The sequence below is a fragment of the Microcaecilia unicolor genome, chromosome 7 (assembly GCF_901765095.1).
Source record: "Microcaecilia unicolor chromosome 7, aMicUni1.1, whole genome shotgun sequence".
Taxonomy (NCBI): Eukaryota; Metazoa; Chordata; class Amphibia; order Gymnophiona; family Siphonopidae; genus Microcaecilia; species Microcaecilia unicolor.
This window is the reverse complement of record NC_044037.1, coordinates 97,307,935-97,324,625: the sequence shown is the minus strand read 5'-3', so window position 1 is coordinate 97,324,625 and position 16,691 is coordinate 97,307,935. Positions and strand designations below refer to the sequence as shown.

The following is a 16,691-nucleotide window of genomic DNA, read 5'->3' as shown; positions in this document are numbered from 1 at the left end:
CTGCATGTCCAGGTCATAGGGGCAGGCGCCAGCGTCACTGGAAGCAATCGGAGGCACATTGGCGACGCAGGCACAGAAAACAACAGCTGCTACATCGGTCAATCAGAGGCTCACCCAAAGACTTCAGCACCTACAGCAAACTGCTATAGATAAAGGTTGGTGTCTAAAAATCAGGCACCTCTTTGGCCGCAAGCGTAGGGGGGCCTGTGAGAGGGCTGGGAGGCCTGGGCCCCCGAGGCCCCCCATGTAGCTACGCCACTGCCGCCACCTTCAATTATTTTCAATAAAGTATGGGTACCTTTCTTTTACTTTTATTTTGTGTTTGCCACAAACCTGGATAGAGGAGGGGAAGGAGGTGGTCACTAATTCTTAACCTTTCTCTCCTATTTTAAAGATTGTAGTTCTTTTCTGGGGGGGGGGGGGGGGGGGGGGCGAGGTTTATTTGATTGTAATTGTAAACCACTCTGATTGCGTGTTAGAAGGGTGGAATATCAAGAGACAGAATAAACGAATAACCTAAATGATTTAAAAAAAAACAAAACCCTTATAACCCCCCTGTTTACTAAGCCGTACTCGTGGCTGGTGGTGCACTAATGCAGACACAGACCATTCACTTTGAATAGGCTGTGTCAGCGTTGTCAAGCGGTAGCTGCTAGTGTGGCTTAGTAAATGGGGGGAGGGGGTAAATTTGTTATTGGTAATAAAATGTATTTATCAACAATAACAAGTAATTGTACTCAACATAACACAGATTCTGACATTTTTTATACAACAAATGAATGTCATAAAAGAAAGCATATGGTATCCTCAAAATTGTGTGAATATTTTTAAACTCATGCCATATGTGGCTTTATTTATTTATTAGGATTTATTTACTGCCTTTTTGAAGGAATTCACTCAAGGCAGTGTACAGTAAGAATAGATCAAAAATGAGCAATTGGCAATTACAGCAGTAAAAGTATTCAAATAACAATACAAAGCATGGCATGGTATACTACTTGCAATGTCAACACAATACGTAGTAGAACATTATAATTAATAGTGAATGGTAAGGCAATGTTGTAACATATAGTTAGAAAGTAAGGGGACTGATCTGAAGAAAGTTGCACTTATTTGAGGGTTATGAGAATGCCACAAGAATTTACCCCTTTCTGTTTTCCCAAACTGAAAATAGATGATCAAAGGCACATGAAAATGAAAGCTTACTGTACTTGTTAACTATACTCAGCTCAGTGTTCTCTTCTCTTACCTCCTACTCCTCATTTTCTGATTAGAGAGGTGAACAAAATCTGTCAAGAGCTGTGTCCATGAACCCGTGATCCCAAGAGATTATTTCCCCACTTTAATAAGGGCCTCCAGATCTGTGATATGTCCAGATAATCCTCTCTCTGTTCAAAAGTTAGTTTTTTTTTAGTTGTATAAGGCTTACAGTTCTGCTGGAATACAACTTTCAAGAGAGGCCTATCTGGTAGTTTCAATATTTGTCTATACCAGTGATTTCCAAACTGGATTCCGTGGAACTCTAGGGTTCCGCAAGCTGTTTTCAAGGTTCCACAAGTGAGGAGCTCAGCAGCATGCTTCAGCTATCGACACTGGCATTCCTGTATAAACTCAGTTCAGCAGCATGAGCTGAGCATGCATAGGAGTGCTGGCAACGGTAGCTGAAGCATGTCACTGACTTCCTCACTGTAAGGGCATGGACCTCTTCGGCTAGACTAAAGCAAAGGTAGGCCCCTTCAAAGCAGCACAAGGGTCAGGGGAAGATGCTGGATACAGATTATGGTGAGGAGGGGAGTTCTGAGAGAGTAGGGGAGATGCCAAATCAAGGGTGGGGTGGTGGGAGAGAGGGGAGAGAGAGAAGAGTCATTGGACTCAGGGGTGCATGGGGAAAAAGAGACCCAAGGTGCTTGACCACTGGGGAGGCAGATGAGAAGAGAAATGGGAGCCACTGGGGGGAGGGGGGAAGCAGAAGCTGGATGGGAGGTGAGGAGGAGGGGTTCTCAGCATATGAAAAAAATATTTTAGGGGTTCTGCCATTGGTAAAAGTTTGAGAATCACTGGCCTACACTATATGTAAATTAGGGGGATGCTGTGTTTATTTTTCACTGGAACTACATTTTCTAGGAAGCCAAGTTCAAATTGGATTACTAGTGGATCACAAGACAGCATTCTTGCCCTTTCCTTTTAGATCCATGAGATAAATTCTAAGCAAAACATTTTCATCACTGGATATCTCCAGCATCTATGAAAGAAATTTCCCTTCCCCTCACAAGTTCCAACAACAGCATAAAGATGCAGGCATGGAAGCAGCAGGAGAGGGGATACTGAAAGAGCCACAGAAGAAAACAGTATTTGTTTTTGCAAGATTCAGAAGTCCATGTTCTGCCCCAAAGCATTCCTAATTATTCTGTTCTAGTAACTCAAATATTCTTTTTCAACATTATTTTTTCCTTTATTATACAATAAAAACCAAGATCAGAATCAGAATGAAATTATAATGCAGTGATCACATTGCTGTAGAATGCAGGCATCACCTTCCTTAGCATCCAGTTTATCACATGGCGCTCTGTGGTTCACTGCCAGTTCTGTATCCCAGTCTTATACCCTGGCTGATATTTTGGATTGCTCTATGACAGGGGAGATAATGTTGGGAGATGAGGTGCAGCACAGCACAGCTTTAAACCCAGTTATATCATGGTCAGCGCAATCAAACCTCTAATATTTACATTAACAGCATGGAATCCACTGTGGCTAGAAATGCTTTGGTGTGGATGATGGGAATTTGGGACTTTGGCTATTTAAAGCTGTTTAGTCCTATAAAAGCTGATACCCCTGTGTTTCTATGCTACTTTATTTCACTATGGGCCCTCGTATTAAATAATTGCATTTTATTTTATAGCACCATTGGGGAATTGTTTTTGGCATCTATTTTCAAGGATAATTAACATAAGTAAATTGTTTTTAGACTTAAAGTATGCAAATATGTTTTTGGCTAATAGCTACAAACAGGAATTCAATCCAGACTCTGACCACTGAAAAATAATCTTCCGGGGTAGAAGATTAAGGGGCCCTTTCCAAGCTGCTTACTGCAGCAAAATATGTCTTAACCCGGCGCACACTGAGGCATCACATGGTAATTTTTGGATGTGAGTGCAAGCTATCCCCATGCTAAAAAATAAAATTTATTTTTTAACACTGGGGGCAGGTCTGTGAGTAGAGTATGGGCTTGATCTGTGCTAATTGGTTAGTGCTGTTACATTGCAGTGCATGAACTGACTGGCATGTGCTTAGCGCGAGAACCCTTACAGCCTACATAATGGGTGGCAGTAGAGACTCACATGCTAATTGCCATTATTAAGGAAAATAGCAAAATCTGCTATTTTACCCCAGCAGTAAAAATGGCCTTAGTGTGCGGGAATGACCTACGTAAGGACATGCTGAGGCTACTTTTTACCGCAGTTTGGTAAAAGGGCCCTTAAGTCTGTGAGGGATGGTCAGGGAGTGAAGCAACAGACACACTAGTCCAATTTCGTACTATGCCCTGGGGTGACCTCCATTCCTGGGGGAGCAGTTTGGTATTTGGGTCTGCAGCAAGTTGCTGGCTGTATCTGCTTGTGTGCCTTGTGAGTCTGGGTCCATCTTCTGAACCGGAGATTTTCCTAATGCCTCGAATGGAGCATTTCTTCAATGCAATAGGCACAGGAATGAATCAACTCGGGGCTCAGATGGGTTCTGTAAAATTTGTTTTGCTGTCTGAATGGCGTTTTCTGCCTTTCCATTTGATTGAGGGTATCTTAGGAAGGATGTCATATGATGAAACTCATTTGCACAAATTATGCAAATTCTCTGGAGTTGAACGGAGAATTGTCAGTAAACACCTCTTTTGGAGTACCATGACCCACAAAGGCCCTCATTTGTTTAACTGCGCTAGCGATTCCCAGCACGGCAAATGCACCGGGCTGCATTGTATTTGCCATGTAGGAATTGCTAGTGCAGTTTAGTAAAACAGGCCCAAAATGCCTTTTAAGGCAATATATAACTGAAACTCAGTTGCATAAATTATGCAAACTCACTGGAGTTGAATAGAGAATTGTCAGTAAATACCTCTTTCAGAATACCATGACACACAAAATGCCTTTTAAGGCAATATATAATGATTTTGCACTTCTTGCTATCCAGGTGATCTATTCCAAAGTAATTGCTCAAGTAGTCTACCAATCGGAAGTATTCAGGTTACTTAAATTGAAATCTGTTGATTCCTACCTTTTTTACAGCAGGCCACCACATGATGATCGAAGTAGTAGTAAGGCTTTTATTACACCAAAGAAATTGTATGCCTAATGTGGCCATGTTTAGGCCTAATACTATGAGCTTGGCAGCTGAACATTGGGAATTCACAGGAGCAGCTTGGAGGCTATTTTCTAGAGGGAAGTGTGCATTGGCTTATCCCCCTTTAGTCATTGCCCCTGATGCAGCCTTTGTAGATGAAACGTGGCCACATCAGGCATAGTGGGTCCCTTTTACTAAGCAGCGTGTCTATGTGTGCCCAACACGCGCCATAACGGAGTTACTACCCAGCTACCACGTGGCTCTTGTGGTAATTTAATTTTTGGCTTGCGTCCAATACACGCGTCAAATCAATAATGTTTATTTTCAGACACGTGTATCGGATGTACGCCAAGTGGCATTTGAAGGGCGTAGGTCATTACCACCTAGTTACCATGTGAGACTTTACCGCTAGGTCAATGGCTGGTGGTAAAGGTCTCAGACCCAAAATGGATGTGCAGCAATTTTCATTTTGACACACATCCATTTTCGGCAAAATATTTTAAAAGGCATTTTTTGTAGGTGCGTTGAAAAATAATTCTGCGCATGCCCAAAACATGTGTCTACACTACTGCAGGCCATTTTTCAGCGCACCTTAGTAAAAGGACCCCAGTATTTCTTTGATGCAATAAAAGCCGTACTACTAATCCGATCGTCTTGTGGTGGTCTGCTGTTTTTTTTCTGCTGAACCAAGCATCGCATTGCAGATCTCTTCCTCTACTTTGATCTCTTCCTCTACTGGATCAGTTTTCTACCTTTTTGCAATGACCTAGTAGGTGTCGAGTGAGGATGTAAGGGTTCTTGAGCAGTGTCTAACTGGTTTCTGGCACACGCATAGCATATCTGGACAAAGTTTTCAATTTCACAGTTCATGGACAGCCAGAAAAGAACTTTTCTAAGTTGTCGAATGCATCCGTTGATACCAATATGACTTTTGGGAACCGTTTTAAGGAAGGGGCTAATGTCAAGCATGGGGTGGCATCTTTTCCCCCAGGAGGAGCTGCTTAGTGTTTGCTGTCTGTATCTGCTCTTTTGATTTTATTTCTGTGTCCTGATGGTCTCTGCAGGGGCCAGCCTAGGTGTGGGGTATTTTTTGACCTGCTTTTCTGGGTCATTATTTCTTGTTTTATGTTTCAGGATTCTTGCCCTGATCCAATGTGCCTAGATTGTAGTCCTTTCCTGGGTTCTAGCTATGTTCCAGTGTCTCTGGATTCTAGTCTTGTCTTGGGTTTGTGTGTTCTTCCAGTGTTCCTAGATTCTAGTTCTGTCCTGGGATTACCTTTCTCCTCTGTGCCAAGCCATGGTTTTCCTTGTTTGAATTTTGTTCATGTCCTGCTACAAGGTATCTTGCTGTATAAATGTTAAGTTCTGTTCAACTTGCCATGTTGTATTGAAGGCAAAATGTCATTATTCTTGCATTTGAGATACTCTGTGGACTTCTACAGCCTTTGTCCTGACAATAACGTCAGGGGAAAAAGGATCTCAGAGTGACAAAGGCATTTAAAATAGTCATTTTGAGGGCTTCCTTCCTTAATGGCCCCTCTTTGATAATAGGCCTCTAATCGGTGTAGTGAGGGGGTGACATGTTCTCTTTTATGGTGACTACTCAACTGTACAGTTAGCACAAAAGTTGTAGCAAAATGACATGGATTTCCTATATGTTCAAGAGAGGGAAGCATGGAAGATATTTTCTAGTCTGCAGTTCAGAGGCACAAATGACAGAGTAATTTTATAAGGAACTTAAGCTGTAGAACAACATTTTGCATGCTAAAGTAGGCCCTTATAGAATTGCCCAGAGTATATGCATGTAAAAGTACACACTGAGAATTCATAGAGCTAATTTTCACGTGAGATAAGTGTAGGTGTGGCTGTAAAAGCATAGAAAGCTAGATTCTGGGATTCTATGCTTTTACAGCCACAGCAGCCTGGTTTATTTTGAAGTTGTATATCAGCTGGTGACCTATTGCCCCTGATGCATCCATTTTTATACTGACTAAACATGGCCATGTCGGGCATTTTATCTTGAATACCTGGGAGCTTGTAATCTACTTATAAAGACATAAATTTTTTTTATAAGGTCTGCCTCATTGTTTCACTCTCCCTAAAAGGGTCTATTTTTCTGGATAGCAACTGAATATCACAGTTTTCTGATTAATTTTTGATCCTGTACCAGAATACCTGATAATTTTATACAGCAAAGATTTTTTTTAAACCCCAAAATGCTGATTTGGATGTTTTGAGAAGAAATCCATCCAAATGATGCTTTATGACACTTTTTGGACGTTTTTCTCTTTTGAAAATGAGACTCATTGTGTATCTGAGTGTATCTGGATTTTGGAAGGCAATTGATAAAGTCTCTTAAGAAATAAAAAAAAGTCATGTGATAGGAGGCAACGTCCTGTTGTGCAATAGGAACTGGTTAAAAGATAGAAAACAGAGAGCTGGTACTGTTATTTGATTATTTTTTCTGCTGTTATTGGCTGTTTCTTATGTTTGACTTGAGTGAATTTCTTCTAAAAGACAGTAAACAAATCCTAATAAATAAATAAATACATAAATAAATAAATAAATAAATAAATAAATGACCAAGTTTCTCAGTAGAGAATAGTGGGAGTGCCCCAGGGATTTGCACTTAGACAGGTGCTTTTTAAAATGTGTATAAATGATCTAGAAATGGGAACAAAGAATGAGATGCTCAAATTTGCAGATAACACAAAATTGTATAAGCATGTTGAATCACAAGTGGATTGGAAGAATTTACAAGAAGTTTTTGTGAAACTGGAAGACTAGGCATCCAAGTGGTACATTCATTTTAATATGGGTACATACAAAGTGATACATTTAGAAAATAATCCAGACTATAGCCACATGATTCTAAGTGCAACGTTAGGAGTCACCACCCAAGAAAAGGATCTAGGTATCGTGGTGGACAATACGTTGAAATCCTCTGATCAGTGTGTGGTGGTGGCAAAAAAAGTAAACAGAATATTAGGAATTATTATTTATTTACAAAAGCTTGATATACCATAGATTGTATTGGAATGCAGCAAAGTGGTTAACAAAATTTTCTACTTCAAATCCATCTCTTCAAAAACTCTATGAATAACCACACAAACTATAGATGTCTTCTCCACATTGCACAACACTATTGTAACTCCACTAAAATGTAAATTGTAAGCCACTTTGAACCAAAATCTGTTTTTGGATAATAGTGGGATACAAGAATGCATAAATTTGTTTTAGATCCAGATAGGGATTGCTTATCTGCCGTCATTTACTATGTTACTATCAGGCTCATTTTTGAAGGAGAAGGACGCCCAGCCGATTTTGGGCGTCCCCAACTGCTTTCTGTCACGGGGACGATCAAAGTCCATCACAGTAGTATGCAGGTCCCTGGAGCAGTTTTAGTGGGTGCAGTGCACTTCAGGCAGGCGGACCCAGGCCCATCCCCCCCTACCTGTTACACTTGTGGTAGTAAATGTGAGCCCTCCAAAACCCATTATACCCACATCTAGGTGCCCCCTTCACCCATAAGGGCTATGGTAGTGGTGTATAGTTGTGGGTAGTGGGTTTTGGGGGGTGGTTGGGGGGCTCAGCACACAAGGTAAGGGAGCTATGTACCTGGGAGCAATTTATGAAGTCCACTGCAGTGCCCCCTAGGGTGCCCTTTGGTGTCCTGGTATGTCAGGGGGAACAGTGCACTATGAATGCTGGCTCCTCCCATGACCAAAGGACTTGCATTTGGTCATTTCTGAGATGGGCGTCCTTGGTTTCCATTATCGTCGAAAATCAGAAACAACCAAGTCTAGGGATGACCATCTCTAAGGACGACCTAAATTTCAAGATTTCGGTGTCCCCAACTGTATTATCAAAATGAAAGATGGACGTCCATCTTGTTTCAATCATACAGGTTTCCCCGCCCCTCCACCGGGATGTTTTGCGAGGACGTCCTCAGCAAAACTTGGGCGTCCCTTGTATATTATGGACTCGAAAGGAACTTAAGGGTTCCTTCAACGACAGAATTTATATTGATTCCATTGGCGTGCCAAGGGGGGTGCCAGATGAATTCAAGGCCCGCAACCAGATTGCAGCGGGTTTTGAATCCTTATTCTGGTGGGTTACCATTAACAAAAATGCTGACTGGATTAACTATATATATTACAACCAACAGCGTTTCATCAGCTACACTAGAGATGCTGTTAAGGGTATTGCTGAGCAACTGGATGCTACCAGCCGCATGGCCTGGGAGAACCAGATGGTTCTCGATATCATGTTGGCCAAGAAAGGGGGCGTGTGCACTATGTTAGGTGGCCATTGTTTCACCTTCATTCCCAACAACACTGCCCCTGATGGCATTATCACAAAAGCTTTACAGGGACTACTTTGACTGAGGAACTTTCTGAGAAATCCAGTATTGATACATCCTGGACAGGATGGATGGATAATGTTTTTGGCAAATGGAAAAACTTTATTATTTCAGGTCTCACAACTTTGATCATTGTAATAGCTATGCTTGTGCTCGTTGGCTGTTGCATTATACCATGTGTTAGAGGTTTAGTACATCCCTTCCTAATGATGCTATAACTACCCTTGCTTGTGATATTTAAACTCCTGTCTGATTTGCTTTCATTTCTTTAGGCATTGTCATCTCTCCTTTATTGCAACATCTTAAACACCCTTACTCCCTTGTGGTCCCTTGTGGTTCCGTTCCACTTTTCCTGCACCTCCACTTTTGTACATACTCCCCCTATTGTTTCCACCTCTTTAGTGCTCATGAGATTGCTTGGCCATGACGAGTAAGATAGGACTAGGTATCCCATCTTGCTAAGGGACTCCTTATGGCCTGCAACCTAAGACAGCCTTCGGTTGGGGCACAAGTCTCTATAGCTTTGAGGTGTGAGCACAGGCCTGGGTGCAGGACCTGGCCTACTGCTGGATTCGGTCCAATCTTATACATGTGAAGCCCTTCCTATGAAGGCCTTCAAGGGTGAAGATGTATATTATGGGTATTATGCAGGCCTGACAACCCACTTTGGTTCAGGCTCTGAAATGACAGTATAACTGACAAGGCCCAATTCTATGTGACTTTCAGCTGAACTCTAGAGTGAGTCAAGAACTCATGATCTGCTGAGACACAATGTCACAAGCCATATGAGGAAGGGTGGAGGTGCAAAATAACTGACCACAAAGGTTTAGTAATGTGACAGTTAACAGATGTTCGGGAGAAAGAAGGAAGTATATAGTTCTTCGGGAAGATGAAAGGGCTTCCAAGAAATGTTAGCCACTTCATTATCATACAATCAATTATCTGTAACCAATTTATTACCATATAGCCTATCATATGTAACCAATTATCATTTAGCCAATTACCTGTAACCACGATATTATCATATGCTACTGAAATAACCTGTATAAAAGTGATTGTATCAGGAAACTAGAGTCAGGGTATCAGATACAGCCAATACTTATGTATAGTAGTTCTGTACTCTCATGAGAAATTACTATTTGTTATCTGTGCTTGGTAAGTAATAAACAATTGCATTTCTCATACCTACGTAGCCTTGGTTTATTTATTCCACCTATTAGGAGGTGGCTGGTCCATACAACTTTAGTAAGGGATAAATAAACCTAAATAATTCACCCTTTCGATTATGCCCCTCCACGTTACACGTGTTCTCCATTTGTTATTTTAAACATCAGGCTATCCAGTTCCTAAGTTGTAAGATTAAAGTATTTCCAGATGTGGCTAAAGTCATGCAAAAGAAAATATAGTTAGTTTTTATTACTACTACTACTTATCATTTTATTACTAAGCTTTACAGTTCTTCAGATTGTTGCTATTTCATCTCCCTTTTCTAGTACCTCTACTTCTACAATCCCCAGGAGCACGAATGCTGTTGCTACGGTATCTCACTTTCTTTTTTTAGACTTTTGAAGGTCTAACTTTTTTTTCCTGGAATTGTGTACTCTTTCTTGCTGTCATGCATTGTGGTTGTTTACAAGTGTTTTCTTAGATCATGCATTTAAAATGTGCAATGAATAAAAAGACTGACATTCAGAACTATTTAACTGAGCTGGAAAACCTCCTGCCTGGTTAAATAGTGCTGAGTGGGTTGAGAGCAGATATCCAGCAGTCTGGCGGTACTTAAAAGAGGCTGCTGCTGAATATCAGCTTTGACCTGGAGTAATGTCAGGAAGTATTTTTTCACAGAGAGGGTGGTGGATATGTGGAATGCCCTCCCGCAGGAGGTGGTGGAGATGAAAACGGTAATGGAATTCAAACGTGCGTGGAATAAACACAAAGGAATCCTGTTTAGAAGGAATGGATCCACAGAATCTTAGCGGAGATTAGGTGGCGACGCCAGTAATTGGGAAGTAAAACCAGTGCTGGGCGGACTTCTACGGTCTACGCCCTAATCGTGACTAAATAGATATGGATGGGCTGGAGTGTAAATTTTAAGGGGTTTCGATGTTAGCTTCAGAACTTAGTACAAGAACAGTGCTGGGCAGACTTCTACGGTCTGTGCCCTGAGAATGACAAGGACAAATCAAACTCGGGCATAAAGTATCACATAACTTGTAAGATGAGCTTATCTTGTTGGGCAGACTGGATGGACTGTACAGGTCTTTATCTGCTGTCATTTACTATGTTACCACTGCAGCCCTCTCTGGTTAGGAGTTACCTGGATACCACTGATATTCAATGCCGGTGCCCGCTGTGCAAATGGGACCTCATAAAAAAACCCTCTTAACTATGCCTGGTTTGTTATCTGGGTACTGGCACTGAGTGTCAGCCAGACCTGGATACCTTTTGGTGGCTGCAAAAATCCCAGATATTCAGTGCCAGTCCCCAGATTAGGGCCAACACTGAATACTCAGGGTGTTATTCATGTCACGGTGGTCAGCAGCACTGTTCCCTCTAAGCTGAGCGAGAATTCTCCAACTGCATTGCTGCCAGTGTGTGTGTGTTTGGGGGGGGGGGGAGGTGCTTCAATATTGTGATTTTATTCTCTAGAGCAGGGTTGTCCAACCTTTTTCTATCGGGGGCCACATTTTATACTTTGTAATGTTTGGAGGGCCAAAACACGTGTGTGTGCACACACTCACTCTCTTTTTCTGAGAATCACATATGTGCCCCCCCACCTCCACCCATTCTCTCTCTCTCTTATATGTGCCCCCCCCCCCCCACTATCACCCATTCTCTCTCTCTCTCTCTCATATGTGCCCCTCTGCCTTCACCCAGGGGCGGACTGACACTGATTTGGGCACCCAGGCACTAAAGGCCATTGGCCCCTAACCACCTATCAAAAGTGATTAAAATAGATGGAAACTAGGGGAGAGTGGGCTCTTTACTGCTGTGGGCCCTTAGGCACTTCCCTTTTGTTCAGTTGGTCAGTCCGCCCCTGCCTTCACCCATTCTGTCTCTTTCATATGTGCCCCCTGCCTTCACCCATTTCTCTCATATGTGCCCCCTGCCTTCACCCATTCACCCTAGTAGCACTCTAGAAATGTTAAGTAGTAGTAGTAGTTATGTGCCCCTTGCCTTCACCCATTTTATCTCTGTCTCATATGCATACGCTGCCCCCCCCCCCCCCACACACACACACACACTGTCACCTATCTTTGGTTCATTTTTATATCAGTTGAGCATAAAGTAGCAGAGGAAGAAAAACCTGAAAACAAAATGAAGAGTTCTCTTATTTTAGTTAGACTCATCATGCCTCACCTGGTTTCAGCTAGAAAGTCCTCTGGTGAGATTCCTGCTTCCCTGTTGAGTTTGAGTTGTGTGGTGCTAGATGTTTGGGTTGGTCTCGTGGTATCAAGTCTTGCGAGACTTGAAACAACGGGCTCAAGCTCACAGTTAGAGGAGTTGCAGCAAGGAAGCAGGGATCTCGTTGGAGGAATCTGTGTTTCTACTGAGCTTCTGCAGGCCAGAAAAATTAAGTTGGCAGGCCAGGTTTTGGCCAGTGGTCCGTGGGTTGGACAAGGCTGCTCTAGAGACAGGCAGGTTCCTTGGAGGTATGCAAAGCTTGCCTGTCCCTCACTATTGAAAATGTGATAGTGAAACAGCACCACCCACTGGCAGAACTGTAGAAGGAGGACTCCTGCTCAACTTAGTGGGAACAGTGGGACTCAGCACTGCAAAACTTCTGACTGCTGCAGGCTGAATATCTACCAGAATAAAGTTTAAAAAAAAAAACACAACAAAGCAAAGCTACAGAAGACATTCTAATGCTCATTCTTATCTTATTCCAGCAGATGGTCCAAAGCGCAGGAAATCCCTGAGAAGAAAGCTAGACAGTTTCTCTAAAGAGAAGAAAGGTAAGCACATATTGGAGATAGTGGCTTAAAAGAGAGAAAGGGTATAATACTTATCATTTAGGAGACACCGCAACCCAAAAAAGTTAGACACCACACTCCGAAGGGAGGTATGATGTCATTCAGAGAAACTGTGCTCTAAAGAAAGGAGGCATCCGATATGTGTCATAAATACGAGAGAGAAAATATATGATGTGTATTGGATACTACACTGTTAGACAAGGAATGATGTTTTTCCATTATTGTACACCTAAAAAGGAAAAGTTTGATGTTATGTTCAAGTTGCATGTGCACAAGAGATACTGTACATGGCCCATGACAGACACATCAAATAGCTGCACTAGTGGAGTGTATGGGGCTACTACTACTACTAATCATTTCTATAGCGCTGCAAGACGTATGCAGCGCTGTACACTTGAACATGAAGAGACAATCCCTGCTAGACAGAGTTTACAATCTAATTAGGACAGACAAACAGGACAAACAAGAGATAAGGGAATAACAAAGGTGGGAATGATAAAATACGGGTACTTAACAAGTGAGTAAGGGTTAGGAGTTAAAAGCAGCATCAAAAAGGTGGGCCTTTAGCCTAGATTTGAAGATGGCCAGAGATGAAGCTTGGTGTACTGGCTCAGGGAGTCTATTCCAGGCATATGGTGCAGCATGATAAAAGGAACGGAGTCTGGAATAAACTCCCTGAGCCCATACGCCAAGCCCCCTCCCTGCCCATCTTCAAATCCTTACTCAAAGCCCACCTCTTCAATGTCGCCTTCGGCACTTAACCATTATACCTCCATTCAGGATATCTAGACTGCCCCAACTTGACATTTCGTCCTTTAGATTGTAAGCTCCTTTGTAAGCTACCCTAGTAGCGCTTTAGAAATGTTAAGTAGTAGTAGTAGACAGGTACTGAGGACTAGTAGACTAGGCAGCATAAGCAAAGACACTTCACACATAATCACATTTTCTTTTCATAAGAGGGAAGAATCACATTTTCCATATACTAAATTACCGAGAGCCAGGGCAGGATTCAGGAGCACAGGAAGCAATTTGCAAAGATTAATTTGACCCTACATGTAGCAAATAGTTCAACTCATGACATCATGTCTTACAGTTTATTCAGATTTGATAAACCGCCTCCCTACTATAGCAATTGAAGCGGTTTACAATAATAAACTACATTAAGCATAGAAAAAGAACCCCATAAAAAATAATAAAGCACAATCACCCAAGAACTCGCAACCAACCACACCAATCATACAAAGTTAAAAGCAAAAACAACATCCATCTTCATTTTCATCTGAGATCACTAATCTTCCAACCAGGCTAACCCTCAGGAAGTGAGACTGAAAAAGCCTGCTGAAAAAAAAAACATGCCAGAAGTAATCTTGTTGTTAATTTGTACTTCCTGTTGGCTCTCCACATGGTCACAAGCCATATCCTTCTCCTCCTCTCCATGACCGGGTTTTACTTCTTTAATGAACTTGAAAAGAAACAGAGACTACTGTACTTGTTGAAATGATACTGCTTCATGGGTAATCAGCCGCCAATCACCATTAACACCAGTCCACTGAGACCCTTACAAAGAATGTATATGAAAGAGGTTTGCATTCACAAAGATTAACATGGGTGCAAATCTATCTCATGCAAAGTCATTACAGATGTCCTGAAAACCTGAGTGGATTGGTGTCTACAAGAACTGTAGGTTTCCTACTTCTGTACTGCTTTAATGTAGGACATGACATCCCTTGGTCATCACTTCCTGTCCTTGAAAGTGGCCAACAGGTCAAGGTTTCAGTTTATCCCTAATGAATATGCATATGAGAGATTTTCATTCTCACTACTTCCATTGTATGCTAATCTCTCTCATGCATATTCAGTAATTAAATAGCTAATGAGTTACAAAAATCTTTCAACTGGTTACACTATTAGAATCTATTACCTCTAGTAACAGTTCACACTTAGTATTATAGATTTATCTAATCTTTATTTTACTGTGCTCTTAACGTTACTTATAATTATATACACTAGTGCTTCCTGCCTCTTTTCTTACACTCATATCATTTATACACTCGCACAGACTGAGCCCTTTATCACCAATATAATAACAATCCATCAAATTACAAGATTTCTTATCCACTTAAGTTCGTTAGTCTTAAGTCCACTGGCTATAAATATACTCGTTGTTTCTGTATGCTCTTCTTAATCTGATACCACTTATCTGCTATATGTTTTCTTATTAGCCCTCTGATTGGTGCATTTGATGCTCCGTCATGTTATTATTACGATTCTCCAGTGAAAAAGTCTCTCTGCACACTGTTTAGGTCTGTGCTGCTTATAGCATAAATCTTTAGCGCTTTAGTAGGCTGTTACTAGAGGTAATAGATGCATTTTCAGTAGGGATATCTTGTAAACCAGGCCCACTGGCAGCCCTTGAGGACTGGGAGTGAAGACTAAGGCTCTACCTAAAAGGACCTTGTTCATAGATTAGCGTGTACCAGGTAAAAATCCTACAAATAACTGTAGATTAAAACAGATACATCTGTTTGGTAATTTTATGACGCTTTTTTCCTTCCTGTAAAATGTTTTACATGCAAGAAAGGGCTTAGGTGAGAGTGTGCTGACTTTTGTGCAATCTGTGCACAGGTATTTCCAGGGTCATAGTTTGGGTGAAGTTGCAGTGGACAATACATATAAATCTTCTGCTCAGTGTATGACAGTGGCCAAAAGAGCAGACAGAATGTTAGGAATTATTAGGAAAGGAGTAGAGAATAAAACAAATTGCCACAATGCCTCTTTATCACTCCATTACTGTACTTTGAGTAATGTGTGCAGTTCTGGTTGCCACATCTCAAGCAAAGGTATAGATATAAAATATAATGGATGGCTTATTGTTCAGAAATAAAAGAATCATAACAAAGAGATATAAATACATAGACACTTAAAAAAAACAGATTTGGGCATCAGGAATAGACTTCCTGACCCCCTACATCTTGCCCCATCCTTGAACATCTTTAAATCTAGATTGAAAGCCCACCTCTTTAGCATTGCTTTTGACTCGTAACCACTTGTATCCACTCGCCTCCACCTACCCTCCTCTCCTCTTTCCTCTACACATTAATTGATTTGTTTGCTTTATTTTTTGTCTACTAGATTGTAAGCTCTTTGAGCAGGGACTGTCTTTCTTCTATGTTTCTGCAGCGCTGCGTACGCTTTGTAGCACTATAGAAATGCTAAATAGTAGTAGTAGTAGTAGCAGTTTATATGTGATACAAAGATAAATACATTATAGGACAATTCCATAACACATTGCCAAAAGATTGGCGCCTACTTTCCTCAGGCTGTTAGCCTCTTCTGTAAGAACACAATGGGGTAAATTCTATAAATGACGCATAAACGCCCCCCCCCCCCCCCACTTAAGCAGTATCCTATAAGCTGCGCCTAAAGTTCAGCACAGTTTGTAGAATATATGTGTAACACCCCTGATCTGGGTGCTCCTGGATTCAGGAGTCTGACCTGGTTGAAGCCTCCCGAGGGCAGTCTCTGTTGGTCCCTTACTGGCTTGATGCCTCTACCTGGGGAAAGAAGCGTTAGTGGGTATGATTACCCTCTTCTGTCCTAGGAAACCCAAAATCAAGTCCAAAGCAAATTGTGGAAAACAAGGCTGGCTGTTAGATTAGGCAGCTCTGAAGTCAGCAGCTCACGCAAACTCAACCAGTTTATTCTTTAACTCTGCAACAGCAGGAACATCAATCCATTTCAACTCTCCAATATTGAATGCAAAGCTTTAATTTAATTTGGCATTTATAACCCATGGTTTACATTTAAGTATGTTATCAAAAGATTATCTAACATTAATTAATAATAACAGTGGAACTGTTCAGCATATAGTAAACAATATTACATTGCATCTTATTAACTAGCTAGACATGGTTGAGCATAACTGTTTATGTAAGATCATATTTAATATGAAACTTGATAGTCTTTGGAACTCATCGTCTATAATGTAGATCCTTCACCATTTCTATCGGGACAAATTTAGGTTC

At 41.4% G+C, this 16,691-nt stretch overlaps 1 protein-coding gene across 3 annotated transcripts in view; it reads left to right on the top strand.

The window, feature by feature from the left end:
* LOC115474819 (rho GTPase-activating protein 6-like) overlaps positions 1-16,691 on the top strand; it is a 337,817-nt gene that overhangs the window by 184,416 nt on the left and 136,710 nt on the right. For 2 of the 3 annotated variants that reach the window (XM_030210488.1, XM_030210490.1), the window contains exon 3: positions 12,583-12,648. In XM_030210488.1, coding sequence (XP_030066348.1) covers positions 12,583-12,648 — 66 coding nt within the window. The remainder of the gene's footprint in view (positions 1-12,582; positions 12,649-16,691) is intronic. The other variant, XM_030210489.1, reaches the window with a different exon arrangement.